The sequence below is a fragment of the Monodelphis domestica genome, chromosome 2, assembly GCF_027887165.1.
Source record: "Monodelphis domestica isolate mMonDom1 chromosome 2, mMonDom1.pri, whole genome shotgun sequence".
NCBI lineage: Eukaryota > Metazoa > Chordata > Mammalia > Didelphimorphia > Didelphidae > Monodelphis > Monodelphis domestica.
The window spans coordinates 208,104,252-208,130,766 of NC_077228.1; the positions used below are offsets into that span (position 1 = coordinate 208,104,252).

The 26,515-nt window shown below is 36.1% G+C and overlaps 1 protein-coding gene across 4 annotated transcripts in view; it reads left to right on the top strand.

The window, feature by feature from the left end:
• Positions 1-25,397, top strand: part of TLK2 (tousled like kinase 2) — a 161,685-nt gene extending 136,288 nt beyond the window's left edge. For all 4 annotated transcript variants that reach the window (XM_007482528.2, XM_007482527.2, XM_001368520.4 and 1 more), the window contains 7 exons: positions 1,904-1,995; positions 5,304-5,393; positions 8,929-9,098; positions 10,249-10,387; positions 15,551-15,662; positions 19,258-19,365; positions 22,543-25,397. In XM_007482528.2, coding sequence (XP_007482590.1) covers positions 1,904-1,995; positions 5,304-5,393; positions 8,929-9,098; positions 10,249-10,387; positions 15,551-15,662; positions 19,258-19,365; positions 22,543-22,716 — 885 coding nt within the window. In that variant the 3' untranslated portion in view covers positions 22,717-25,397. The remainder of the gene's footprint in view (positions 1-1,903; positions 1,996-5,303; positions 5,394-8,928; positions 9,099-10,248; positions 10,388-15,550; positions 15,663-19,257; positions 19,366-22,542) is intronic.
• The last annotated feature ends 1,118 nt before the right edge of the window (positions 25,398-26,515 follow it).

A 26,515-nucleotide genomic window follows, 5' to 3' on the forward strand; every position in this document is an offset into this window, starting at 1 on the left:
TGATATAAAGGTACTTCAACTGGGTGAGTTTCATTATCGGACTACTGTGCCTATAGTTATATTATTAAATATGTCATTTAGTCAAAGGTTTATGATGGGTCATTAGCCTAAGATTGAATTTCTTGAGGAGTCAAAGCACCTGTGAGCATAAAAGATGCTACACCAAAAATTATTTACTATTGTATTAAAATGCTTTGCCTCCAAAACAAACTGACTGGCATTGAAAATAGAGAACTTTTAACTCCTTAATCAGATATTGTTTCCCCTCCAAGTCGTTGCTGATAAATATACTGATAAGAAGGAAAGATGATGTTCTTAATATTTGATTTCATCAAATATCTGTGAAGTTGAAGTAGATCTTTAAATTTTTTTCTGCCTTTCAAGGTCATCAAAGCCAAATTTTCAGTGCTTCACAAATGCTTTTTAAATTCCTTTTATTTCTGGCAACTATAGTTAATATTTTTTGTGATGGTATGTGTTCATGATCCCTAGATATATGGAAGGGCTTGGAAGTTATATGTATGGGAAGCAGCCATATATACTCAAAAACTCATTGAGTCTTAAAATAGTTAACTTGATATTTACATTACCAGTGGCTAGAGTTAACCCAACTAAGTAATGTTTTATTTGGTTTTAAATTGTTCTCCAAATAGGCTTGAATATATTCAGGTGAACACCTTATAATGCTTCAAAAAGAAGGAAATTTAAATTACTCTATTACCTTGTAATATACTATAATGATACACACAATAGTATAACATAGACTTCATTTGAGTTAGTATAAAGATTTCTAAGTAGGTTTTTTTAAAAGTACTGGTACTGTTTGAGCAGAAATTTGTTTATGGTTACCACCTTCATTTCCTCCTTGTGTGACATTTAAAATGTATCAATATAAGGTGAAATACACTGCATGTTTGCAGTTTTTGTCTCTTGGGACATTAACAAGAGCCATTAGAAGTTAAAAGGTGGTATCATTGTTTTTATAGGCAATTAGTAAGTGGTACAGATAGGCAGTACTTCTGAGAACCTCACAGTGGCTTATTTTGAGAAAAAAACATTATGTTGAACACAAGTCACAGGGACTTGTTACTTCATGACAGTTAAAGCCTTCTTGTTAATTCTCACCCCATCAATAGGGCCATTTGTTCTTAGAAACATGCCTTTCCTCTTTTAGCAGTTCTAGGGAAGAATCATGGTGCTAATCACTCCTCCACAATGTTCGAGTCAAAATTCATATATAATTTAAGGGTTTTAAAGAGACTTCTTAATTCTATATTTTATGATGTGATTTCAAGGGATATAGTTAAAGGACAGGGTTGCTTCTGACTCCTTTCTCTCCTATCTCTACCCTCACTACAGGTAACACTCTAGAATTATTTTTCAATAATTAAGGAACTATGTTGAGAGAGAGGACATTTAATGATTGAATATTCTATTCTAGAAGGAAATTTGTTGCCCAATGGCCAATATTTTTCATTATCCAGCTTCCCAAGAGTGATATAGAAATAACTATTGGAGCATTTGACATCCCATGGAATTGGGGAGGATGTCCCTAAAAATGAAGTTACATTGCTGTCCAGGATATAAATTATTTAGTAATAGCCATTTGGTTATGAATTGTTCTTTTATGGTTTATGCCCATGTTTGTTTTTCTAGATCATTTAATGCTGTTGTGTTTCGATGTTTCTGAATTATCAGATTATAAATTTCAAATAGTTGATGACTCTTCTGAAATAAATGGATATTATAATGAGGTGCCATCTGCTGTCAGATTCATTTAAATATTTTGAACCTTTAATTATATTCATCTGAAAAACAAGAGCTTCAAGTTAGTTGCTGATACCTGTATTATTTGTTTGAACTTCTCCACCAGAATATGATCTAAATTTCCTTCTCTTTGTAGGCATTTGATTTAACAGAACAGAGATATGTAGCTGTGAAAATTCACCAGTTAAATAAAAACTGGAGAGATGAAAAAAAGGAGAATTACCACAAGTAAGTGGACCTTATAGGGTTTTTTTTTCTATATAATTCCATGATCCAATTAGTCAGCAAGCATTGCCTATTATATACCAGGTACTGTGCTAAGCCCTGGGAATATAAAGAAAGGCAAAAAACTAAACCTTGTTCTCAAGGAGCTCACACTCTGATGGAGAACACAATGTGTAAATAATTATGTACATTCAAGATATATTCAGGGCAGATGGGAGGTACTGGAGGAGCTTGGTGTTCAAAGTCAGGTAAATGAGATTTATGAAGTTTATTGAGGAAGTGGTAAAATAGAGATATATCTTAACTGATAAGAGTTCTGCCTTTAACACCATGAAAGTAATGAGTTTGAAGCAACTGATTATTATAGTTGTCCATTACCTTGTGATTCTGAATATTCACACAAAATACAATGTTTTGTACTGGTCACTTTGTGAAGGTTTATATCCTGCTGGACTCTTTGGAAGGAAGTATACCACATTACGATGGGAGGGCAAATGGGAAGGAGGGTGTTAAATTGATCTTTTCAAGTTGGCTGTTATAAATTAAAGCTTTTGATTCTTTGTTCCCTCAGTGTTCGGTTCTGGCTATTTTGTCTTTTTTCCTACATAGTTTGAGATGTTGTAAATTAATGACTCATTTGTAGTTAGATTGTTGTTAGATTGCCTATTGAGTTTAATGTTTGTTCCATTTTGGTGTTTTTATTATACTAGATAATTGATGACAGTCAATGCTAAACACTAATGGAAAGCCCCCTTTGACAGAACAGGTTTTTTCTATAAACAGTTCTGTTTTCCAGTGGCAAATAGAGTACTAGAAGAATAGTGCTGATATTAGAAGAGACTACTGAAACCCAAGGGGATATCAGAGTACTTGTATCACTACACTTAACTGTGGTATACAGTTGTTCATTAGCTCTTTGGAACTTGACTCCTCTTAGAATCCAGCCACCACAACTATGGAAAAATAGTGTTTTAGGATTAGAGAATCACTATAGTCCTGGGGTAATTAGTATTCCCCCTTTTTTATATCCTACTTAAATACATCCATCCTCCAGCTTATCCTAGCATTTCTAGGCAGGTGTAGTCCAGATAATTCTGATGAGCCATTCCATTGAAAGAACATGCCAAATAAATAAAATAAAGTCTATTTCACTGACTAAATATGTATTTAGCAATGGATGCTAAGGATACATCAAAGATAAGAACCATGTATTCTTCTGACTAATTATGAGTGAGATCACAAACCATTCTGAGTATCCAAGAGACTTTTAGGATTCCACATTGCCTGAGGATATCAGAGTAGATTGTCATTGATTGCCATTGAAAACACCTAACTGATCCATTTTTTCTTTTGTATTCCTTGGATGTAGATCAGTATTATACCATACTCATTCTCAGTAAGTTGATTCTGGAACTCGACCTTGATATAGCCTTAAAGGGTATAATTTTGTTGTCTTTTCTCAGAGTTTGATCATAGAAAATCTCAATACTGAAACCTATATAGCATCTTGCAAGTAAAGATACTAGGGGAAATAAGTATAACTGTTCCCTTTAGCTCCTGGAATTATGAAAGAATGGAGCAGCAGGCTTCTTGAACCAGGCTCTTCAAATCAAAACTGCTGTTGTTTTATTACTTTTGAGTAAATCTTTTCACTCCAGTTTGTAACTAAGGAAAGTATCCAAGTGGGGCCACTTGGCTGTTCTTATTCCCAGTCAGGTGTAGCCAAGGAAGGAGATCTTGGGAAATACAGGAGCATGAGAAGCTGCTTACATACAGTCAGTGTTCTGATTCCTGTTATACAATACATGCTAGAGCAGGCTTGGTGATTTTTCTGAAATATTACTTTCCTGTCTCTCTTAAGAATATTGTGCTTTGAACATATAACTCTTCAGGTAATCCTCATGAATCCAAAGTTATAATACTTTACAAATTGCCATAAACTGCCTTGAAGTTCTAAAGGAGATCCATATTGAGCATTTTACCATAGTCTCTATAAAATGCTTAATTTAAAAAATAACTTCTAATTGTAAAGTAAAATGCCTCACTTGATAATTGTATAAAGTGTATTATGATAAGATTGTCATTTGATAATTAAAAAAATTATCAGTGTTAAAAAAATTTTTTTAATGATACAGATGCAATGGGGGAGTAGTGTTATTGACTCATTTTATATGGTATAGGCTTTGAATTATTTTTCACTAATTCCCTAACATTCTCTAATTTATAAAGTCATACTTATTTTCTAGTACTTTTTGTACTATAGTAATAGATTTATAAACTATCTCACCCAAATGGAGTAGCATTGAGCATAGGGATTAGAAGGCAGAGGAAAAAGGTAAAAGCCAATAGAAACATTTTGGGAGAGTTAGATTAGCATTTGCCTTGAGAATTTTTTAAAGATAATTATTAAAATAAATTTAGAATTAGGCATATAGAAAACGATTATTTACAGATTGCTCTCCAGCTCTTAATTCCAAAAATAGCTTTAAGAAACTTTATAGTAGGGATTTGTAAGTTAAAAGTATGGTCAATACATCTCCATCAAGACATGGCTTATCAAAAGGCCCAAATAAAATCAGTTGTGAGAATCTAAACATATTTCCCCTTACAGGTAGAGAATAAAGCAAAATGTAAAAATAGTGGAATATTGTCAGCCAGCTTATCTTGATATTTAATTTTGGGATCAAAGATTCAAAGACAGAAACATAATTGAGGGTAGCAAAGTGCTTAGGTTTGACTGGCTTGTAGACTAAGCAATGCAATTATGCCTGTAGTCTAAGACTATTTTCAAACAATGCAGAACATCTTGAAGCAGGACTTGTAAGAATAGTTTGATATGCTACCAAACACATGTCTCCTTTAGCAATATTACAAAGATTTTGTGCTACTACCTCTGAATTTTTTCTCCTTGTTTGAAATTGACTTCTGTTTAGAAATATTGCTACCAAATCAAGAAATAAACTTTACATAAAAAATTCTTCTTTTTAGCAAACTTTAATTTTTAGTCCTTTGAGGCTATGAAAAGACATCAGAAACTTTTGAAACTACTTGAAGTGATTTAGACAAAATTCCATGTGGCAGACAATCATACTGAAGTCTCTTTGGGGAGACTTTTATCTCTTCTCTCCTCCTCTCTGTGTCTGAACCACAGGAAACAGATAAAGGCAGAGAAGTAAAGAGAACAGATGCAGACAGAAGGGGCTAAATGAGTGCTTTTCATTGTTGTTGTTTTGATTGGTTTGGTGATATGCTTACAGAATAGACATGAAATATAAGCAAATAAACTTGTTAATTTTCTGTTTCATTTGTAGGCATGCATGTAGGGAATACCGAATTCACAAAGAACTGGATCATCCTCGGATAGTTAAGCTATATGACTACTTTTCACTGGATACTGACTCGTAAGTACTATCCCAGATAGCTAAACAGTTTCCACGGTTTCCTAGGAATATGCTATAGACATTTCTAGAGTTGAGGTTCAGGCCTAGGAAGATTGTTACAACTCAGTAACCCTCAAAGATCATTGAACCTATTTGTATATAGGGAAGTTTTTCCTTACTAATGAACTACATGCTTTTGGGCCAAAAAAAAAAAAGTGCTAGTGAATATATGTTTGCTTTGGCCATCTTAAGCTCAACCCTAAAAAAACCCTGAAGAAACTCTATTAATTTTTTCCTTTCTTTTTTCTTTTACTTTATTTAAAAAAAAACCCTTACTTTCCATCTTAGAATCAATACTATGTTTTGTTTCCAAGGTAGAAGAGCACTAAGGGCTAAGCATTAGGTGTTGAGTGACCTTCCTAGGGTCTCACAGGAAGTGTCTGAGGCCAGATTTGAACCTTAGGCTCGACTCTCCAACCCCTGGGCCACCCAACTGCCCTCTACCCCATTACATTTCAAGCCAAAGTGAATTTTGACATCAATTCCTAGGGAAGTCCTAGAACAGATCGTTGGTCGATATCTAGAAAGGGAAGTGATGATTGTTACAAAGAGCCAGCATCGGCTTCCAGAAGAAGAGATCATGCTAGCCAAAACTTATTTCCCTTTTTTTCTTTTTTAATCTTTACTTCTAATCTTAGAATTCTTACCAAGTATTGGTTTCAAGGCAAATAGAGTGGTATAGGCTAGGTAACTATGGTTAAGCGACTTTCTCAGGGTCACACAGCTAGGAAGTATCAGGCTAGGTTTGAACCCAGGACCTCATGTCTCTAGGCCTGACTCTCAAACCACTGAGCCATCTAGCAGGCCCCAACCCACTGTCTCTTAAGGTAGCCTATCCCATTTGTGTAGGGTTCCAATTATAAGGAAGTTGTTCCTTACATCAAGCCAAAATTTGCCTCTCTAGAACTTTAACCCACTAATCCTAGTTCTACTCTCTAGAATCCAACTGAACAAATTTTATCACTATTCCATGTAATAGCTCTTTTGACTATGTGAAGGCAGTTATTCTCTGTTTCCTTTTCCTTTTTGTCCCAATAAATATTTTTAGTTCCTTCAAATGCTACTCTTTATGATATTTACTGAAAGCCCTTTACCATCCAGCTAGACACCCCTCAGATTATCCATATGAAATCTGACAAAGAATAAAATGGGACTGTCCTTCCTATTCTTAGAAGTTATGTTTCTCTTAATGTAGTGCAAAAACACATTAGCTTTCTGGACTATCATTGAGTTTGCAATCTACTAAAACCATTAGAAATTTTTCAGAACAACTGTTCTCTAAACTCCCCAACCTCAGCTTGTACTGGAAAAGCTGATTTTTTTTTTGTAACCAAGTATAAATCTTTATCTCTTATTAGATTCTTTTTGGTGAAGGCTATAATCTAATATATTAGCTATTCCTTCCAGCTTTGTGTATCTACAAATGTGATGAGTATGCCACCTATACCTTTATCCAAGTCATTGATAAAAAATGTTACACAGCAAAAGTCCAGGCAAAGATCCCTAAAGCACTACACAGAGACCTAACTAAAAAAAAATACTAACCTATGAATGACTTTGAGTCTAGTCATCTGACCAATTCTGAGTCTATCTAATTATGTTTATACAGTGACTATCTCACTATTTTCTCCACAAAAATAGCATGGAATATTTTATCAGAAACTTTCCTAAAATATAGGTAAACTATATACACCACATTTCTCTCACCTACTAGTTTAATAATAAAAGTCTACCAAAGGAAATTAAGCAGATAGAGAGAGCCAGGCCTGGAGATAGGAGGTCTTAAGTTCAGACCTAGCCTGACACTTAACCAAAGTTGCCTAGCCTATACCTTTCTTCTTGCCTTGGAGCCGATACTCAGTATTCTGAGATCAGAAGATAAAGATTAAAATTTTTTAAAAAGGAACATAAGGTTTGTATTAGCATGACATCTTCTAGAAGTCAGTGCTTTTCTCAGTTCCATTCTTTGTGACTTCAGTGTTTGACATTCTTCAAGAGGCCTTTTTTGATTCTACCATTTGTTGATGACCCCCAAAGCCTACTTTCCCAGTCTACCCCTATCCCATACTCTATATATTTACTTTTCCCCATTATAGAATGTAATCTCTTTTTTATTTTTAAACCCTTACCTTCCATCTTGGAATCAATACTGTGTATTGGCTCCAAGGCAGAAGAGTGGTAAGGGCTAGGCAATGGGGGTCAAGTGACTTGCCCAGGGTCACACAGCTGGGAAGTGTCTGAGGCCAGATTTGAACCTAGGACCTTCCGTCTCTAGGACTGGCTCTTAATCCACTGAGCTACCCAGCTGCCCCCTGTAATCTCTTTTAAGGACAGGACCTGTCTCACTTTTTTATTTATATCTTCCTTGCCTAGGCTATAGTAGGTGCTTAATGTGTGATGGATAGGCTGTGATATAGAGAGTAATGGTAATAATTGAAATAATATTTTAGAATTTATATACATTATCTTATTTGATCTTTGTATTAACAAAATGAAATACTTTTGAATGCTTATGCTGAATCTTTAACTGATTACAGTCTTGCATTAGCCATGTTCACTCTGATTTTTAAAAATAGGTCCATTTTTAGGTTTATTTGTTGTAGGCAGGGAGATACCACGTATTCTAGGAATTGTCTAAAATAATTAGACACTTGTTTGAAGGTATGTATTCATTGAAATGAAAAATTCCTAAGCCTTGATTGTACCATGCTAGAAACTTCAATAAGACATGTTTTTCATATATTGTGCTGAAATTCTGTCCCTACTTTGTGACTGGTTGTTTTAGTCATATATTCATAGGTTGTTAGAAGTAACAGGGATTTAGAGTTCATATACTCTATTCTCAACACCTCATTTTATCAACTAGGAAACTAAGATCCCAAGGGAGGTGACTTACTGAGAGTCACATAATTGTGCTATTGACTGAACTGGGACTACCACCTATGTTACCTAACTCCTAATTCTTTTCCACTTAATCACATTCACTCTTTCAGTGCTATTAAAAATAAAAATCAGATTCTTCTAAGCAGGGAGGGATACATGTACTTCCACATTTATGCTTTGTAGTTTTTTGCATCTCTGAAAAGAACCTCTTCTAAATAATGTCTTATTCATAATCATTAAAATTCTTGAATCCAGAGAATATAAACATTCCTCAACTCAGTTCAGAAGAGGTACCCCATGGCCAGAATTTTAGCAGGGAAATCCTCAGAACTGATTCTGAGCTCAATATCTTGGATTGGAGACATTCTTGACTTGGGGATTCTATAAGTTGGTCTCCCTATAAATGAATAGATTTGCTTATGGTTTGTGATGAGCAGAGAAATAGAGAGGAAAGAGAGGGAGGAAATAAAAGGAGTGAGAAGCCATTCTTCTGATTTGTAGAGATGGTTTCACCTTACTACTGATCATTTAATTTTGTTGAGTTTAATTGAAATGTTAAATCTTCATGAATGTTTTACATTTATGTATTTGATTTTTATTTTTTTACCTTCAGGTTTTGTACAGTGTTAGAGTACTGTGAGGGAAATGATCTGGACTTCTACCTGAAACAGCACAAGTTAATGTCAGAAAAAGAAGCCCGGTCCATTATTATGCAGATTGTCAATGCTTTAAAGTACTTAAATGAAATCAAACCTCCTATCATTCACTATGATCTCAAACCAGGTAGGTCTCACTGTTAGAAAGCACAACTGTTCGATTTTCTTATTCTTAGAATTATAATAAGCAAACTCTATATTATAAATATAATTTGTCAAGAGCCAAAGAATCCTGTTAATACCCGACTGGAGATGTTACAGGGTTTGAGAGAGAGAGAACTCTGTGTGCTGAGCATCAGTGATGTAAGGGGTCTTGAGTACTTGTTTATAGGGCCAGGGAATTTGAAAATGGAGATATAATTCAGGAACTTTGTCCAACTAACCATCTTTTTTTTTTTTGTCCTGTTACACTCCAGAAACGTTTTCTACCCTTTTTATGTCTTCTTGATGGATGTCCAAAATGATACTGCTTTTTCTGCATATCCCTCATTTGATTCAGTTTAGAACAGACTACAATAATTATTACAAAAGGGCAGAAACATTACATTCATCACCAAAGATTGAATAAAACAAATGCCACTTTGATTTATTTCCTTCTATTCTGTGATGTATTTTCCCCCTACAGGTATTTCCATTAGATATCTTCATTTGGCTTCCTATGTGATACTCTGGCTGTTTCTTTTGGGTTTCATAAAGCAATTCCCATTCTCTTCCTTTGCTGAGCCAAAGCTACAATTTTTTCTTAATTTTGAGTCTTTTCCTAATATTTACATCCTAGTTTACCTAGGTTACATACTTCAGTACCAGAACATGATCTAAAGAACACTATAAACAAGATTATAATTGACTGTTTGTTTTGGTGACTTTGTTTCCATTTGTTTTTTTTTCTCTAGCATCATTAATTCAACACATTTTTCACATTTCTCATAGAGCTCTAGGTGTCACTGTTGTACTACTTTTGATTCTACTTTTTTGTGTTTACTTAATCTTCCAAACAACCCTCTTGGTTTAGCGATTTGTTGAAAATTATATGAAAATTCACCACTTTCTGACCAAATTTACAATTGTACTTTGTTTTGGCAGATAGATGAGAGATCAATAGAGAGAGAGAGTTTATTTGCCTAGAAAAAAAATCTACCAAGCGTTTAAGTCTCTTAATAGTTTTGTTCAAAGGAGTTACATTTTCACATTTGTATGATTTAACTGTCTTCTTTTTACTTGTTTGTAATTTTATTTTAATCTGTAAGTTCCTTCTTATAATGTTTTTGTTCTTTTAGGTAATATTCTTCTAGTAAATGGCACAGCATGTGGAGAGATAAAAATCACAGATTTTGGCCTTTCTAAGATTATGGATGATGATAGTTACAATTCAGTCGATGGTATGGAGCTAACATCACAGGGTGCAGGTACTTACTGGTAAGTATGCTTCTGCTGGAGTGGGCCTTAAAATAAGTGGGATCATTAATTTATTTAACTAATTGGCTTTAGCTGTTAAAAAGAAAAAAACACAAGTCAAGCAAATCTCTCCTGTCCATATAATAACTATATTGAAATGTCACTTGATTTTTTTTTTATTGTTGCTGTGCCTCTTTTGCTTCCCTATTTTGGCAAATATTTTGAAAAATAAGTTATGTGTAAGTTATATATAGTATCAAATCAGATAATTTGCTTATGTCATAATTTTTGTGCTGGCATAATAAGCAAAATAATGTTTATTGTTTATCTGGTGTGGTTTTTAGGGACACTAAGAGCACCCTATGTCTAAAAATAACTCCTATACTCAGTTCTCAAATGAGGGAGAGGGAGAGGGAGAAGGAGATTGAGTGTGAATATGAGTGTGTATATTCACAACTCTATTGTCAGTTCGCTACAGAGATGAATTTTGGGTCCCACATACCCTGAAAAGAGACAGTATAGTTGAGTAAAGAGTTAGAGATTGAATGCCCCATGGGCATAAAGTAATCTAGATAGAGGCTTCACTCTTTTGTCAGTCTCAATTTTTTTTCCTTTAAATTTTAAAATAAATTTTATTGATTCTGTTTTTTAAACCATCAGTATGACTTCATAATTATTCCCCATACCAATGGTTTTCCCTTGTAATAAATATATTTAAGTAAAATAAACATTTTCATTATGTCTGAAAACATATAGCTCATTCTATACCTGTAGACCACTGTGATGCAAGAGACATCTTTTGTCATCCTTCTTGAGTTATTGATCCAAATGATGGAGATTTTCAATGTTTTCTTTTACAGTATTTTGATCACAGTATAAATTGTTTTTCTGATTCTGCCTACTTCTCTTTTGCATCCGTTTTCCATATCAGGTTTACTAATGTCTTGCCTTATTTCTCTGAATTCTTTATTTTCACCATCTCTTATAGCAGAGCCATTATGTGTGATTGTTGCCTATAAATATTGGCTATCAGAGAGACTGTGAATGTTTTTTCCTTTAATTGTTACTATGGTTTTAAAATTTTTAAATATTTTTGGCATTTTGTTTGGTTCAGCAATGTTACTTTATGTTCATATAACATAATTAATTTATTTATTTAGTCATTTCTAAGTATTTTGCTGGACCAAAAATAGTTCCTATAAATTCCTTTGTACATATGGGTCATTTTCCTCTTTGGTCTCTTTTAGTTACCATTTAAATTTTTATCCTTTCTTCAAATTCCCTTTATTGATTATAGTTTTTGTTGTATTGTGGTCAGTAAAGAGTATGCTCAGTAAGTCTGCATTTCTAAATTTTTTTAATGCCTGTTTTTTGCCCTCACCTAAGGTTAGTTTTTGTAAAGATGTCATGCAGAGATGAATAATATGTATAATTCTTATTATTCTCATTCAGTAAGTTAGAGCTTGGTTTTATTGAGCTTTCCTACGACTCTGTTCAGGTTTTAAGCTTTTAAAAAAATCTTTTTCTTTGACCTGAATTTTGACTATTACATTTATGGATGCATTCAATTTAGGATTTTTTTTTTTTAAGATGGGTCTTAATGTTTCTGTGCAGTTTTCTGATTATTCAAAATGTAGTGTCCAGGTTTTTTGTTTGGTCATAGTTTTTAAGGAATCCTATGTTTGTTAAATTATCTTTTCCTTTGTCCCTTTCCAAGTCAGGTGTTTTTGGTAGTAGACTAATTCACATGTTATTCCAATTTTTCAGTAAACTTTTGACTTCTAACTTTTTTTGTCTCGTGGAATTATTGATTTATGTTTGCTCTTTCCTTTTTTTTAATTTTTTTTAGGAAGTCTGCCATTTAGGTCATGTTTTTAGCTTTCAGTTCTAAATTGTTTATTCCTTCTAGTCTTTTCCCAAAAGAGCTTTAATTTAATTTTTTTTCATATGCTTCATTTCTTCCATCCACTTTGGAGTCTTTTTGGCCAAATTCTTTTTTCTGGAGTCTACTTCTGGAGAATCTACGTATAATTTTTGTGCAGTGTCTTATATTATGTTTTCTGTTTAGGTGTGTCTCCAGCCCCAGTTTATGGATTGAAACTTTGTTCTAGGAGCAGAGTTTTGCCCCCTCTTAGATGCTTGAATAAATTTGCTAGATTCTGCTCCTACCCCCTCTGTAATATAGATGACACTGCTGCTACTCTACTGCAGTTCTGGGTAAGGTTGCTGGTTCCTAGTCTTGCTTGCTTCCATTTCCACTGCCCTGGCCTGCAACAGACTAGGGATCAGACCCTACCCTTTTCCTTGGTCTCTGAGCTGGCTTTGGCCTCATCTCTGCATCCTTTTCTTTGTTCAGTCACTATTCAGGAGTTGCTTTATCCCTAATATACACCTATCATTCCAAACTAGGTTTTATTTTTTTGGATTAGTTTTTCTTAAGTGCATATGCACAGAAAATCTACAGTAAAAATCTTGTTACTAAATAAGATTGCAGAATGCCAGGTCAATAATAGAAACAGCATTTTCAATATGTTTTATCTATTCTAGAAATTGTTTTTTTACCTTTTGTTTTATAAAGGTATCAGACCTTGGATTTGAATTTCTTTTGTAGTAATTTGAATCATGAGAAAAGAAAATGAATTTAATACTCAGACCCAATGTTATTTGAAAAGATATAATATTAATCAGCCTTATAAGAACCTTTAAAAATAAAGATTAAGAGTTATAGATTAGTAATTGCTTTGGATAGGCCAACATCTGTTATGACAAATTCCACTTATTGTTTAAATGAGCTAGTCACTTAAATTAGGGGAGGCCATTTAACTTTTTCCTCTTCCTCAACTTCCTCTGTAAAATGAGGGGCTTGGACTTGATTCCCTCTGAGATTTCTTTTAGCCTTGACTCTGTGGTCCTATGAATATTATTTTAAACTAGTGTACTATTTGCTCACCAAAAAGTAAAATAGTGGAAAATCCTTTTGTTATCTGGAATTAACTAGCTTACAGAGTGCTACAATTTTGTTTTTAATCCTTAGCCATACAAAGTTTTGGTATTGATAAATCTTATTGCTCCTGTTTACTATTAAAGAAATTGAAGCTCAGATGGGTTAAGCGACTTGTCCAATGCCTAGTAATCAGGAGAGCTGGGATTTAAACTCAGAACTTCTGACTAAATCTGGTATACTTTTCCACTAGGAGCAGCCAGAATGTTGGTTTTTTTCCTTGCTACTTTAAAAAAAATGGTTTGTTATTGGCCTGAGGACTTATATTTAGATAGATTCTTTCTTTTCCTCTTTTCATTGTTTTATAAGCTTAAGTAGGTTAGGCATTAGAAGAGAAATCTAAATACTACTTTGTATTTAGCCTTTTCATCAATATCTTCTTGTATCCCCTTCATCTTGAAATCTCTTTCTTTCTGTTTTCCAACCAAGCAAGTCATACTATTACCCAACCAAGCAAGTTGAGAGAAAGAAATGGAGGTGGGAGGCAGTTAGTAAAGTTTACACACATGTGAGCTGAGTCACAAAGTGTGCAGTGTTCCATTCTTAGAGTCCCCTACCAAAGAAGAGAAGGAGACATATTTTCTCTTCTTTAGGGACATGCTTGGTCATTGGTGCACACATTTCTTCTTTTTTTAAGACAACTGTATTTGTAATCTTTTTTTGCTTTCTCTTTTCTCTGTTTTCCTAACTTTCTGTTTTTCCTTTCATTTATCTCTTCTTCCTTTACTCTGTTTCTTGGATTCTACAATTTTCATTGTGAAGTAGTAAAAATAATGTGGTTAAAAGATCTTAGCTAGGTGAGAGAAGTTAAATTTAAAGAAACAAGATTCTCCTCTTGAGTATCTGAAACCTGTTTAATGCAAGGAAATATTCAGTTGCCAGAAAACAAACTAGAAGTTGTAGATTTGTGAATTAACTTTATTTAGGATTTTGAAATAGTATAGCATTTTAGAGTGTTGAGAACATTCCCAACTTAGTATATTAATTTTTTTGAAATTTGGTGAAGCTGTATCTTCTGAATTCCAAATTCCAGCTGCCATGTGGATCAAGTCTCTCAGAAATGAGTGGCTCTTTGTTTGGCCTTTGTATTGCCAATGAGTATTTACCTTCCACCCCATATAATTTGTGTGGTTAGCTGTCTAGTCTTTATTGTGGCCAATGTTGGGAATGCAGACCAAAGTTGAATTGCATTGCCCTACTTAAAGCTGCCTAAAATGTTATTGTTTGGCATTAATTTACTTCACTAGCCTTCTTTTAAACTCCCAAGTTCATATTTAAAATGCAAAAATATAAGACGCCCAGTCCATTCTCCACATTGCTGTAAAAGTAATTTTCCTTAAGTGTAGATCTGACTGTGCAACTTCACTACTCGGGCAACTTAAGTAGCTTTCTCTGACATCTAGGACAAAATATAAAGTCCTCTCTTTAGCTATTAAAGCCCAGCACAACCGGATGCCAAATTTTCTTCCCATCTATATTGGTCATTACTTCCTCTCCCATACTCTGTTCTTGCTAAACTAGCCTTCATATGGTCATATGATCTTCCATGTCTTTGCACTGATTTCTCCCCTTGCCTGCGATGTTCTCTCTTCATCCTTTAAGAAGCAGCTAAGGGGGCAGCAAGGTAGCTCAGGAGCCAGGTTTGCTGGGCAAGTCACTCAATCCCAGTTGTCTAGCCCTTACTGTTTTTCTGCTTTAGAAACCATGCTTAGTATCTAAGATGGAAGGTAAGAGTTTTTTAAAGATGCAGCTAAAGGCACTATTCTCTGTAAGGATATTGTTTCTTCACCCCACTCCCAATTACTAGTACTCTCTCTCTCAAACTACGTTTTATTTAATTGCTTTGTACAAATTTGTATTAATACTGAATATTTACCTTTGGAATGTAAACTTATTGTGAGTAGGAATTCTTTCTTTTTTTTTTTTGTACTTGTATCCCCAATGTCTGATACCTAGTAGGTCCTTAAGTATTTGCTGTTTGATTTGTTGTTATTATCTGTATTACAGCATCATAGTTTTCCCACCTTTTTATATATATACATATATATTAATATATTATGTATATATTTATATATTATTTATATATATGTGTATATATATGTATAAAAGCTGTCTTCTTGTTGAATGTCTTAGTTTGGTGCAATTATTTTTTTTAAACATTTCTCTCACTTTTCTCCCACTAGGTATTTGCCACCAGAGTGTTTTGTGGTTGGAAAGGAACCACCAAAGATCTCCAATAAAGTTGATGTCTGGTCAGTGGGAGTGATCTTCTACCAGTGTCTTTATGGAAGGAAGGTAAGGAATAAGAACATTCATCTGCATTTGAAGAACATGTGCAGAGGGTGGACTTTGTTTCCCAGTACCATTCATACTATGGAACTCTCTCTTGCCTGACTTCTCTGTAGAAGAATGACTTGCAGACCATTAGTCCCCACAAAGTAAAATTCAAAGACTATCAACAGTTGAGAAAACTATGTAGACTGTTTTAAAATTGCCTACAAATAATCAAAGAATGGGTAATGGTCTTCTTTTAGCTTAAAGTGTGCCTGCTAAATTTAATTGCATTGCACAAAAATATATTACAAATTTTTTGTCTCCACACATTCTGGAGGAATTTAGGTTTACTTTGGAATGATATCTCTATCTGTTTATTTGCTGGGTCCTTATATCTGGAAGATGAATATATACCAACTCTCTTTCCTCAAGACTGCTTTTCTCTTCTCTCTCTCTCTCTCTCTCTCTCTCTCTCTTTCTCTCTCTCCCTCTCCCCTCCCCCCCCTCTCTCCCCCCCTCTCCCCACTCTTACTTGATGACCTCATCAGCTACCATGACTTCACTTATTACTTTGCAGATGATTCCTGGATCTATGTGTATTCTGCTCTTAATATTTTTTCCTAAGCTACAGTCCCACATCACCACCTCTTTACTGAACATTTCAAACTGATTGTTCCTTAGGCACCTTCTACTAGAATATATCTGTTTTAAAATTCATTGTCCTTCACTTTAGCCCATTCCTCTTCAGAACTAAAGCATTATTAAGGGCAACATCATCCTTCTAGATACCCAAGTTTATGACCTTATTGTTAACCTTGATTCCTCATTCTTTCTCAGTTACCACTTATGCAATCAAGAGCCACATCTTGCCATTTCTATTTCAACATCTTACATTCAGACCTTTCTCTGAGCATATATAGCTACTATTCTAGTTAAGGCTGGCAGTATTGTGATGTCCTCTTAATTTGACACTTTGCCTTCTCCTACCCCACTCCATCCCATGTACAGAAGCCAAAGTGACTTTCCTGAAGCTCAGATCTGACTATTTCAATTTTACCTCCAACTCAGTGGCTCCCTTTTACTTTAAAATGATTCTAACCTACCTCTCCAGTTTTTGTATTCATTTTTATTTATTCATACCATATTTATACTGTGTACGTGTGTTTGTGTGATCTTCCTCATTAGACTTGTCAGCTTCTTTGGAGATTAATTCTTTTTATTCATATCTTCAGAACTTGGTATGGTGTCTGGCACACAGTGCTTAATAAATACTTGTTAATGGATTGATTGGCTTTTAAATCCTTCAACAAGATGACTCCCACGTACTTTGCCAGCCTTATTTCAGATGATCCCCTACCATGGACCGATTTCTCTGAACTAGGCTTTCCAGTTTTCAGTGCTTAGCACATAGTAGGCACTTAATAACTGCTTGACTAACTCATGTCTCTAAGCATATACACAAGTTGTCCACTATACCTAGGATTCTTTTTTTTTTTTCACATCTCTACCTTTCAGCATCTTTATCTTCCTTTTCAGCCATGAAGCCTTCCCTCATTGTCCCCAGTTGTTGATGCTTTCACCTTCCTCAAGTTATTTTATATTTATTTCTATGTTATATAAATCCAGGAAAATGTAAGACCAAGGACTATTTTGTTTTTGTGGTTTGTTTTTTGCTTTGCCTTGTGCCCTAATAACTCACTGAATAGTGGGCCCTTGATGATTTTTTAAACTGAATTGGATTCTACATTTACAAGCTTAAGTTATTTATCTCAGGATTTAGAAGTTTTATCGATTGTGAACTGTTCTTGAGTTTAATTGATTTATTTAAAAGATGTTATGTAATTCCCCCAAATAAATTGATAGACACAACCTATATGAATCAATCACAAATAATACACCTCAGAGTTGAGGAAGAGAATATGTATATTTTATACATTTTCTTCTCTCCTTTGTCCTCTTTTCCCCAATTTACTTCATCAAAAATTGTTCCCAAGATAGGAGAGGAGACTATGGACTGCTTTTATTTTTAAAAAATAGCAATTAAAAAAAATCTTACTTTCTATAACAACTTTAAAGACAGAAGAGCAAGGACTAGGAATACAGGGTTAAGTGACTTGACCATTGTCTGAGTCAGATTTGAATCCAGGTCCTCTCAACCCCAGACTTGGAGCTTTTATTCATTGAGCCAACTACTTGCTTCTGTAAAGAATGTAAAGAATTGTTTGTGAAATTGCTTTTCCAAGTATATAATAAATTTAACATGATAGAATGGGAGCTTTTTATATTCCTAAGGTTTACACATGCCAAACCACTCCAGCAGTAAAGACCATTTTCTTGATTGAAAACTATAATAAATAAGTGTGTTACAAGTTTCCATACTAGGGATCTTGGCTCAGAAAACACTTTCATCTTCATTTTACCTCTCTGCCTTTGATCAAGGCAAAAGGCTCAAATTAAACCAGTAATTAAGCTTGGGAATAGAAATAAAAACAAATACAATCACTGTATTTGCTGATTGTTCTTCCCTGTTATGGATAATATTAGTTGTTTTAGGTGACTTAGTGTGCTGAAACCTACAGTTGTATATTTGGCTCTTTGTGTGAGAGGACCAGAAGCCAGGTTTTGTAGCTTCCACCCAATGTATTTGGACCATGTTATCTTTTTTAGACTATGAATAGCCTATTTGTGTACTTTTTTTTAATAACACACTCTTTTAATCTCTTAATGTCATTTTTAAATGATAATGATGAAATTAAGCACTTGATTAAAATTCCTCTTTAACTCCACAACTTTCCCTTTATTTTTTTGTCCTTCCGTAAAATGAGAAGAATACCCAGGAACGATGAGGCTTAATTTTATTGTTCAGTCATTTTTAGTCATGTCTGACTCTTTGTGACCCCTTTTGGGGTTTTCTTGGCTAAGATTTTAGAATTCTATTCTAGGATACTATTCTATTTCCTTCTCCAGCTCATTTGACAGATGAGGAAACTGAGACAAACAGGTTTAAGTTGACTCGCCCAGGGTCATACAGCTAGTAATTGTTTGAGGCCAGATTTGAACTCAAAAAGATGAGTCTTCCAGCATCTAGTTGCCAATGCATAATTGCTGTTTGCTATCTAAGGTAGCATATCAGTGCTGAGGGATTTTTAAGAACCATTTGTTAATGTTTGCCTCTCACAGGAGGAACGTTGTAATGCTAAATTCAGGCTTGCAATTATATTTTGGAATTGTATGGCAAATAAATGGTACTAGTGAAGTTGATGCTGGTGTCTGTGGCCATTCATTTTTGAGTGTTCTTCCTCTTAATTCCTCCTGCTTTCCAGTTTACTACTTCTGTTTTCAGTTCTGTCACTCATCTCTCCTTTTTCTGAACTCTGTGATACCCATGGGTATTGTTCAGGTCCATAGGCATTATTCAACACTAGAGAGTTTGCTGATCCCCATTTTAAATCTTCTTTGAATTCAGATTCTAGACTTCTGCCAGCCTCTGAGTTGTTCTTATTGAAATAAGTTTCTTTCCTCCTCCCTTCATTTGAATATCAGTAAAGGAATGGCAATGTTTTAAACCAATAATCTTACCAATCATTCTTGTTTTCTTTTTTAATAAATGTAACAGCCTTTTGGCCATAACCAGTCCCAGCAAGATATTCTGCAAGAAAATACTATTCTTAAAGCTACTGAGGTGCAGTTCCCTCCAAAGCCAGTTGTGACACCTGAAGCAAAGGTAAGATTGGCATATCCCAAGACTGAAATGTTGACTTTGCTTTCTGAGCCTGCTCCTTTGAATGGCCAAAGATGGTGGGCTTAATAAAAATTGATTTTTTTTCCAAAAGTCACTTAAATTGTTAGGTCAGGAATTAATTACTATTCCTGGTGGCAGCAGACACATGAATCCTGCACTTTTACTTTCCCACCCCCTTTATTCCCATATGAGTAATATTAAATCAGTCTGTGATTGGCTGGCCGATCTGAAGGCTCTTTGAGGAGGGAAAAGAAAGGAAAAGCAGTTTTGTTCATTCAGCAAATGATTTACTGCTCTCCTAGCCAGGTGCTACCTTGAAGGGCTCACTATCTAATAAGAGAGACAAGAAAATGAAGTATAACGGAAAAGCCTGAGCTTTTCAATCCTGACTCTGCAATGTCATTTCACCTCCAAGACCTTCCATTTTATTATGGGTAAAATGAATTTGGACTAAATGGCTTCTGAACCCCTTTCTGGAAGAAATCAATAAACTCAAGATAGGAGAAAATTTAAATAACAATACTAATGACTCATGGACAAGTATAGGCAAAGTGCTTTAGGAGTTCAGAAGGATCCTTGTGGACTGGGGTAATGAGGGAAGACTTCATAAAAGAGGTGAAAGGAGCTAGACAGGATTTGGCTTGGTGGCCTTGCCAGCTCTCTTTGGTTCTTTTCCATATGACTGTTAGGAACAGTGGCTCAACTCAGATACAGATGAGGGCCACTAAACTGTTCATAAGAATCCCTGTGAGCCCATATTGACATAGAAAAGCACACATTGACATTACCTATGTTTTATTGTGTTTTTATTTTATTTCCCAATTAAATTTTCATCTGGGTTTTAAGCCTCACTAGGGAATGTTGTGAGCCACATGTGACCTGCAAGCCATGTGTTTGACATTTCTGGTTTAGAAATTTAGAATGATGATTTTCTTCTCCCCTTAGTTTAAAAGCAGTTAATTCAGGAGACCTATCTTCAATTACTTCTCAGCCCTTGTGGTACCTTGGAGTGCTATGATACTAATTAGTAAGTGAACATGAATACAGCAATTAAGAAAAGGACTTCCCTTACAAAATGACCTGGCAGGTATATATGATACTATTGACCTTTGACTATCCACATGTGAATAATCTGTAATATATTTTAGCTGTTTCATATGACTTTATACTGTCATACATCTTCCCCTCAAACCTTGCAGATTGTTATATCTTCCTTGAATGTGGAAGCTAGTGCTAATCTAAGCAAAACATAATTAATAAGGCAAATTTGCCTGGGAAGCCACCATGTTTTACATTATACTTTGCTCCAAAGCCAGATATAAATAACAGATTATTCATATCCCTGTCATATTCTAGAGTTGACTGTAAATTCTTTGTTCACAAGCTTCACTCAACACTGACCATAGACACTATTAATTCTCTTTTTCTGACCAGACTTCCCAACGTACTTTTTGTGCACACATCTGTTTCCCTTTTACCAAGTGTCTGTGTTGTTAGAAATCTCCTCAGATAGGGCTACTAATAGTAAATGAAAGGTCTTCCAGTCATCCTATAACCCCGGTCCTCTTGCCCATTCCTCTCCCAAGATAGTTCTTAAAAAATATGGCCAACATCCAACCTAGATGAAAGGACACTAGTAAAGCTCTTTGAATCAAGATGTCTCGCTAAGAAAATTGGCTGATAAAATCGAGTGATAATTCTTGGTATTTATTTTCTTCATGGCCTTATGAAGGAGCTCCTGAGAGATAGAGTTATTAAATCAGAAAAAGACATTTGTAGTTTTGTTTTTTGAAAATTCATAGGAGCAGTTGCTTTCCATGTTCAGGTCAGGGGGTAGTAAATCTTTTACTAATAATTAAAACTCTGCCATACTAAAAAGCTTTGGGTTAGTAAAATATTTCAAGAGTGAAAAGGAGGACAAGAAAATTAGGAATTTCAGCCTTCAAAGTTTAGAAACCACTAATCTTTTAAAAAGGGAAATTTTTAGTTCATTAATATTGGGTATTCTTTACCCCCTCCCCTCAAGTTTATCTATAAATTACCTTTTAGCTAGGGTATATCATATCCAGCAACCACTGAGCCTTTTCATGTAATTGATAGTGATAACCTAGTAAATTAATGACACTAATAGAAACAGTTATATGTGAGAACTACAGCCATATTATGCCTAGACTTAAGATGACAAGTTCCACTAGGGAAAGCTGTATAGAGCAAGAACTATTTACTACTAGGTTGGGAACAGGAAACAGTGACCCCTGTCTGAATTTTCCTACTTGTACCCTTTATCTGTTTGTGAAGCAGCAGCCAAAAAGACTGGTCATCAGGTTCCTTCCTAGTTGAGGAGAATTTCTTCTTGTCCTGTCTTATTGGTAGCATTAGAATCTTCAATATCATAAACCTGTATACAGATTTTTGGTCTTTTTGGTCTTCCCTAGAGATCTTATATAACTTTTCAAAAAAGGAAATTCTTATTTTCTTCTTTCTTTTCAATCTAAGTGTTTCTTCTGGTGCTTCTGGGAATCCCAGTTCTTCTACTTTTTGTGGGGCTCTATTTTAGCCCAGCAAGCATTTGTTAAATGCTCACTAGGTGCCAGGTAGTATGCTAAACTCTCAGTATACAACAGTAAAGTAAATAAGGTCCTTGCCCTCAAGAAGCTTATATTTTGATGGGAAAAACACCATGTCCATAAATCAGTACATATTCTTGAGTTCTTTGAGTTATTTCTCTGAAGTATCTTACCACTTCATCCTCTCCTGGAGGTTTGATGGTACTGATGCCCTGGGGGGGGGGTGGGGAGACTTATGGCTCAAATACTACATTACTAAATTTGTTAATCACTTCCTTAGTATAGCCATTCATCCCCATTTGCAGTCAAGATGTCTGTAATGAGCCTAGGGAGGGACAAAGCTAGCAGTATGGGTTTGCACTGGCTACATTTCTCCTCCAGCCTTCTTTTGTGAAGGGAGAGAGAAGCAGGTCACAGCCCATATTTTCTCCTATTTCTTGACTTTTAACATCTAGTGATTTTATTTGAAAAATATACTAGTTCAATTCTTTTGATGAATTTCCCATTCTGGAAGCAAGTTATTCTAAATCCAGGGTAGTGATCTTGGAATCTAGTAAGAACAAGCTTCCTCAAAGCTGTTTTCCCTTTCCAGGCATTTATCCGGCGCTGCCTGGCCTATCGGAAGGAGGATCGCATTGATGTCCAGCAGCTGGCATGTGATCCCTATTTACTTCCTCACATCCGAAAATCAGTTTCCACAAGCAGTCCTGCTGGAGCTGCAATTGCATCAACTTCTGGGGCATCCAATAACAGCTCTTCAAACTGAGACAGATTCCTAGGCCAAAGACTGTGTAACACAAGTGGACAAATGGCATTCAGCAGTGGATTCGGAGAATAGCGAATCTGAATGGATTTCATGAAACCTGTACCAGGTGCTTTTTTTTCTTGCTTTTTTCCCATCCATAGAGCATGACAGCATCAATTCTCATTGAGAAGAAACCTTGGGCAGTGCCAGCCAGGCCCTGCAGGAAAAAGCCCTGAGGTTCCCACGTCACTGGCCGCCATGTGTGGCTGCTCTGAGTGAAGGGGAAAAAAACAAAAAACTAACTGGATCCATGTACTGTGAACGTGCAAACACGCAGACTCGGGGGGTCCCTGACGCAGCGCTTCTGATGAAGAATGTGGACTTTGAAAATACAGACTGGGCTAGTCCAGTGTCTATATTTAAACTTGTTCTTTTCTTTTAATAAAGTTTAGGTAACATCTCCTGGAAAGCTTACAGCACAAAGGCTCAGCTGGGGATGGTGTTTGACTTCAAAAGAAAAAAAAAGTTGCTATTGCCCTTGATGGCACTAGAGTTAGTTCCCCCCCAACTCCACCCCCGCCCCCCCCCAATAATTTCAGTTTTTAAAGACCCACAGCTTCCCTAGTCCCTTTTTTATTTTTGAAAGAAAACATTTGGTCACAAAAGTGAAACCCGTATTAGCAGGTACGTGGAAATGTTCATTCCAAACAGATGCAGCTTTCTCCTTTTCCATCTGGCCTCCTATTAACAATTATTTCCCTCATCTCAGTAGGGAAATAGTTGAATGGGAGAATAGAGATGTGTGGCTTTTTGCCATTAGACAAGGATTAAGGTTAGAAGTCTGCAGCTAGGAGTGTCTCTAGGTTTTCAACTGTTTCTTCACAATTTAAACACTTGACGGTTGTCCCTTTTAATTTATTTGAAGTGCTATTTTTTTAAATAAAGGTTTGTCTGTCCATGCAATCCTCTTGGATTCTCTGAATATAATATCTGTTGAATCTGTTAAAGGAAAAAAAAAACACAGACAATGGGCTGGGGAGCCAAATGTAGCTACAGGGATCAGTTGCTTTCTTCACGTGATCTTTGTGCTCACTAACAGTTGTATGTTTTTGGTTAATTAGATTAAAATTTGAACAGTACATAAGCTTTCCTCTGCTAGATCATTTGGCAGAAAACTCCCCGACTTTTCCTCTTCCATTATTGTCCCCCTACAAAAACTGGTGTGCATGCGTTCCAGCACCCTGTGGTTATAGTTAACTTGTTTAGACTCATCAGATGGATATTTGAGAGATCTCAAGGGGAATTAGAGATGTCAGATCTTCACATTCTTTTGGATTTGGCTTTTTTCATCGAGTTGTCACTAAGGAGTGTGTGCAACTGGAGAGGAAACTGAAATGGGAGGTACGTGGCCCCTCTCTGCCCTCCAAATGCCAGAGTGCTGAACCCAGAGAGGGGGAAGGAGGCCAGAGCCCAAACATGTGGCAGCCAGCTTGGAATGTGACTAACATGTGGCAGGAGGGCTCAGCCAGAGATATTTAAAGATGCAGCATTCAGGAGGGGGAGGGTCCCCAAGACTGGGAACAGGGAGGCCAGAAGGATAAGGAGAGAGTGCAAGCACACACTCCAGCAGCTCATGACACCCTGCTTCTTTTCTGTAGGTATTAGGGATGGGGTGGAAATGGGGAGGTGCCCCTACTAACAGATTCTCTATGCTATAGGGCCCACTTTGTTTTCCGCTCACCAAGGATGGAGAATCACCAAGAGGTGATCACAGCATCTTTTTGGGAGAGAACTATTTCGTGAAGCCAGTGGGAGTCATCCTTAGAGGCTTCATTAATGCCTGTCCCTACAGCTTTCCCCTTTTTTTGCTTCTAGCCTTGGGACAAACACTAAAGGCTGTGAAGGAAGGAGGCCCTCCTGGGGTCTCAAAGACTGAAAGCAAGCACCTTGTTAAAAGGATGGTAGCTACTTGTGCACTGATATGGAAGAAACTTCGACCTTTAAAAAAATTATTCCAATAATTGAATCCTCATTCAATTATATGAGTTCCTATTCTGATTCACTTGATTGGATCCTGAATTCTATTTTAAAACTTTGTTTCTATTTTGGAAAAGAAATGCTGCATCTTTAAGTCTTCCCTCTAACTTCCTGCCCTCTTCGCCCTCAGAGAAAATTCACTCCTTTCAGGACCAGTTAGTCTGCATGTTCAGGCCCCTGGAATTGTTAGGTTTTCTTTGAAGTGAAATTACAGTAACTCCACTGTGACTATTGAGCTTTATCTTCTACCTTTTCTACCTCCACTCTGAAGGGAGGAGCAGAAAGATAGATTCCCCACCCTCAGCCTTATTGTGTATCTGGGACAAAGATGGTGCTGGCTCAGATCAGCTGGTTCTGGGACAAGACCTCTGCCCTTGGATGAACTAACCCCACCCCAGGGACAAGCAGCACTGTCCTTTTCTGGTGTGGATCAGGTCACTAGTGAAGAACCCAGTGGGACTCTAGTTTTGACGTGCTTGTTAATATGGGTTTCACTTTCTCCAAGGATGGCCCCTTATTGCCACAATGTTCATTTACTTTACCAAAAAAAAAAATTTTTTTTTTAAACAAAATGTATTAATTTGTAACTTAAACCTGGCCAGACTGTTTTGGCTTTACCCAACAGATGAAAGACATGGATATTAAAATAAGTTTTAAGAAATGAACTTCCCAGACTCTTGATTTTACTCTAGTTGGGCAGCTGCAAACAGTTACTTCTAGTTTGGGGATATTGAGTTAAAAAAATGATCTGTTGAGTCACAGGCGGAGACTTTAAACTGAATGGCATTAAGTCTCAGGTGCATGGAGTAGAGGAATGCTGAAGGGTCTAAGAGTGGGAGGGAATCTGTCATAAATGAGATGTGTCTCACTGAGGTAGCAATGGCTAGCAAACTTCTTCCCCTGATCTAACCTATTATGGCTTAAGGCAGTTTACTTCCTTTACTTTCTCTCAGGTGGCACATGAGTTCTTTAAGGATATCGCAAATTCTGGTCCATGCTCTTTGACTGGAGTTAATTATAGCCCATACCACACTGTAGTAGACCATGTATTTCTGTAACTGAAAACATTAAATCACCACTCAGGGCCCAACATTTTCACAATGATCCTCTCCAAGTTTGGTTAGGCAGGTCCTCAGTCAATAGTCAATTGCTTGGTAGCCTCTGTGAGAGCTTTTGCCCTCCTGGCATAATCTTGGACCCCTGCTTGGGTCACCTCCATAATCGGAACATCCGAGTACAGCACTTTTTAAAGTTGAATTTCAAAAAAAAGTTTTCCTAGGTACTTGGTCCCAAGGCAGGGGACATAGCCCTTCTTTCAGAGAAGTGAATATGAAAATCATTTAGGGCTCATGATGAGTTATCTTCCTGATGATAACCAAGGGCAGATAGCATGTTCTTTCATCCCCATCTTTGATTGCCCTCGATGGGACTGGGATCTTCATTTGTACTGCTGCTCAGCCTTATTATACTCTGCTCCATTTCCAGAGGAAGCAGCTTACTTGGTCAGTAGCACCAATCTCTAGGGCTTAGTGATTCCTTTGATTGGAAAAAGGGAAGCCTTGAGGGTCAACTGAGTAGGATTATTAGAAGAGAATCATTAACATCTTTTAGAAAGTGTTTACTATAATTAGCTAAGAGTCTAGCATCATCATGAAGGCTGCTGGGAAAGATCCCCTATCCTGGAACCATGCAAAGAATTTACAGAAGTGGTAGGGGTGCGAAGTGACTAGCCCTGGGGGGAGTCGCCATATGTTGGTAGGGCTGACAAACCATGGCAAGAGTA